General features: G+C 41.7%; 1 protein-coding gene across 2 annotated transcripts in view; it reads right to left on the minus strand.

The window, feature by feature from the left end:
• Positions 1 to 458: 458 nt before the first annotated feature.
• The window catches only part of CRYGS (crystallin gamma S), a 13,501-nt gene continuing 10,294 nt past the window's right edge, over positions 459 to 3,665 (minus strand). For both annotated transcript variants that reach the window (XM_019667731.1, XM_019667723.1), the window contains exons 2-3: positions 1,225 to 1,467; positions 459 to 830 (exon numbers count right to left, since the gene is read on the minus strand). In XM_019667731.1, coding sequence (XP_019523276.1) covers positions 558 to 830; positions 1,225 to 1,467 — 516 coding nt within the window. In that variant the 3' untranslated portion in view covers positions 459 to 557. The remainder of the gene's footprint in view (positions 831 to 1,224; positions 1,468 to 3,665) is intronic.

Consider the following 3,665-nt stretch of genomic DNA (forward strand, 5'->3'; position numbering starts at 1 on the left):
ATATGTGTTGGATGAATGAGTTAGAAACAAAGAGAAAAGAACAAGCTTTGGAAACGTAAATATCCTGGACCAAATCCTGGTCCTTTCCTTCACCAGCTGGTGAACTTGGGCAAGCTTTTGATTTCTCTAAGTCTCAGTTCCCTTATTTGTAAAATGCAAATAAAACCACCTCTCTTATAGGATTGTTGTGATAGGAAATTGGATAACGAAAGCACTCAATGAATGGCAGCTATTAATTATTATTGTACCTGTTACATTAATACAAAACGTAAGCAGGAAGAACCAACCACTACATGGCAGCATCATTTTCTAACCTTCTAATACAGCCCCATTTTGTTTGGCACAAAGATATAGGCTGGTACTCTGAAGGCGGAGTTGCTTTGTATAACCGCCTACGATGGTGGGCACTATTTTACTGGTCCCTAAAAGTATTTAAGGAAAGGCGTTACGGTCAACAGTGGAATGCATGCCAATTATTTTATTCATGATGCCTATTTGGGTGATAAGGCCAGCCAGCACCTGGCCCCCAGGAAGAAACTATGGCCCCACCCATGTCATTACTCCACAACACGGCGGAAAGACTGGACAGCTGGAGAAGCTGCACCCCAATCGATGGGCTTCCGGTACTCCTTCTTGTCCAGGAGGTACTGCCTGCCCCGGTAGTTGGGTAGTTCGTAGAAAATCCAGGCACCCGCCAGCACCTTACAGGAGTGGACCTCTCGCACGTGAAATTGTTCCATTATGGAAGGACAATCTTCAGTGGTTTCATACATCTGACCGTCAAAATCCCCCTTCTCAAAGATCTGAATCTTATACTGGCCTCTGCTAGACTGAAAAGACAGGAGGAAATAAACAGCAACTATTACAGAAATCACTAGCAGGTCACAAACTCAGAGAACAGTGTGATTCAGAACCCACCAACTTGAAAGCTAGATGAGTTACACTCCCATGCCCATTGTGCACTGACTGAAACAGCTGACTTTTGATAAGAAAAACTTAACTCCTTAAAATCTTCAAGAGGTAGAGAAAGTGCTATGGATGTAATTAGTGTACTCAGTCTTGTAAGGGACTGACCTTTTATTTAACTCTCTGTAGCCAACAAAAGACAGCCCCTCATTAAGAGGTAGGAAAACCTCAAGAAAACTCTTTCACAGAAAAGCAGACCAAAAGAAAAAAAAGTAGGGTACAGCGAGAGCAAAAGGGAGAGAGCCCCACCAGACTCACCAGACGAACAGCTCTGCAGGAGCTGAGGCGGTCGTTGAGGCCCATCCAATGCTGGTATTCAGGATACTCGCCCCGAGGTAAGATGTACATGTACCCAGCAAAGTTGGGCCTTTCATACACAGCCCAGGTGCCTCCTTCCACTCTAATGGAGTTACAGCGATTCAGGTACATGTGGAAATCTGCACAGTCCCAATCACAGTCATAGTGGCGGCCTTGAAAATGTTTGTCCTCATAGAAAGTAATCTGAAGTACAGGGCAAACAGAGAACTGAGGTGTTGGATGGCTTTATTCATAGATAAAATAAAAGTTAAGACTATATTCCCTTCTACTTTAGAAATTCCTTTCTCCTCAATTTTGAGGAGAAAAATATAAGTTCTACCTCACCTCACAACATTTGCTTCCTGCCAGGTGCTAGTTGTTGACAATAGGAACGAGTACTTTCTGAAGGCTTAAAATGAAGAAAAACAAAAAAGTGCTGTAATATATAAGCCAGCAGGTTCAGACTCAAGTTCATTGCTTCCTCCTTTTTGTTCCCACAACTCACTGTACTTATCACATTATATAATAAATGATCTACTATTGTTAATATGCCTGTCTCTCCCTCCAGACTCCTACCAGACTTCTCCCAAGGGCGAGGACCAAGCCTTTTTTAAGCTATGGACCCCTGTGCCCAGCACCTGTCAGACCCTCAGTAAATGTTTGATGAAGATGAATGAATTCAAATGCAGAAATTCATGCTAGATGATATAAAAAATATATAGAGAAAACTAAAACATAGACCAGAGAGCTTATTTTAGATGGATATAGAGCATACATGCATGAAAATATATATGTTCTGCATTATTTTATTGCTAAGAGAATAGTTGCAAAGTAACAAAATGACAAGGCAAGAATGCTCTTTGTTTCAAACTCTTACCAATTTCTACCACAATGTTTGGGGTAAGCCTCTGGGATCAGTGATGGTTCTGGAAAATATGTAGTCCTGAGAAGCTGGAATTAATAAGCCTGGGCTCTCGAGCTGCATTTCCACAATCAGCCCTACTACGTTAGTCAAGCCATCTCTCTGGGCTCCAATTTCCCATTTGTCAAATGAAAGGATTAGACATTGGAAGCTCAGGCTGTAAAATAAAACTCAGAGCTTTTCTGGTTAAAACGGGAGATAGAAGTCCCAGAAACTCCTAGGGCTTCATGAAACAGTGTCTGAAAACCAATAGAACAAATGGACTACAGAGTTTGTCCCTTTTTGTTCTATAATTCCACAATCCAAGATCAAGTCTGGGCTATAATTTAAACTGAAATCACAGGTGTCAGAGTCAAGCAGTCAATTCCCTGGCGTTATGCTGCCACCTTGTGGATAATTTGCTTTATGGGTTTAAAAGGAGAAAACCGTTTCAGCTGAGAGGAGCAGAGCCAAGTAGTCTTGAGAGAATCTGATGTGAGTCTTGAAGGATAGATAAGTAGAGGTTTTCCAGAGGCAAAAGGAAAAGGATAACCTGTTCAAAGGAATAAAGGAGTGAAAGATCACGATCTATTATAGGGACAAGTAGTTAATTAAGCCTGGTGCATATTGAGTAGTAGGAAATAAAAGCCAGAAAAATGACACAGGAGCCACGCTAGAAACCCTTTGGTGATTATGTGGGAGATGTGCCTGGAAGTAGATTGTTGTCATGGGTGACGTGAGACACGATGAAGGCCAACTGAAGGGCAACGCAATGTGAATGATGATGAGGGAACAGTCAGAAGAAATTTAGGATTTGGTGACTAATTAGATGTAGGGCATAAAGGAGAGGAAGAAACCAAGAATGACTCGCAAACGGGCATAAAACCTCATTCTCTCCCACCCCAGGCGATTCTTTCTGGATAGTAATGTAATAGTTATTTCCTTCTTAACTTCCTCCTACTCTTCTCATTTCTCTCAATACTTCTAGTTCCTGTTCCCCAAAGGCTTCCTTACCCCTTCCCACCCCTAAATCATCTACTTCATCTCCTTTCTTCCCTCCCCAAATTTCTCTCTTCCAGCTCCCTTTCCCATTTTAGCATAGCATGGATTTAGAGAGACATGGTCCCCAGTTGACAGATGAAGAAAACATCACAGCACCACTAGTCACTGGCTCTGTGACCCTGGACAGGCCAATGACTCTCTTCATTTGTAAAACTGGATAACAAAATCTCCTGCAGAGGGTTGTTCTGAGGGTCTAAAAAAATAATGTCAATAAAGCACTTAGAGGTTAATACCTGGCTCAAAATTGCCAATAAGCTTTTGCTAGTTGTTACAGATAAAGAAGTTAAATGACTTGCCTAAGGTCATTAGCCAGTTACATGTTAGTTGCAGGCAAGTGAGTGGACTGTAGTGGAAATTTCTGGTTAGTAATCTGTGGTTCATTTTTTTTTTTGAAGATTTTATTGGGGAATTGAGGGAAGGGGAACAGCCAAGTTGCTGT

Source organism: Hipposideros armiger, unplaced genomic scaffold, assembly GCF_001890085.2.
Source record: "Hipposideros armiger isolate ML-2016 unplaced genomic scaffold, ASM189008v1 scaffold_14, whole genome shotgun sequence".
Lineage (NCBI taxonomy): Eukaryota > Metazoa > Chordata > Mammalia > Chiroptera > Hipposideridae > Hipposideros > Hipposideros armiger.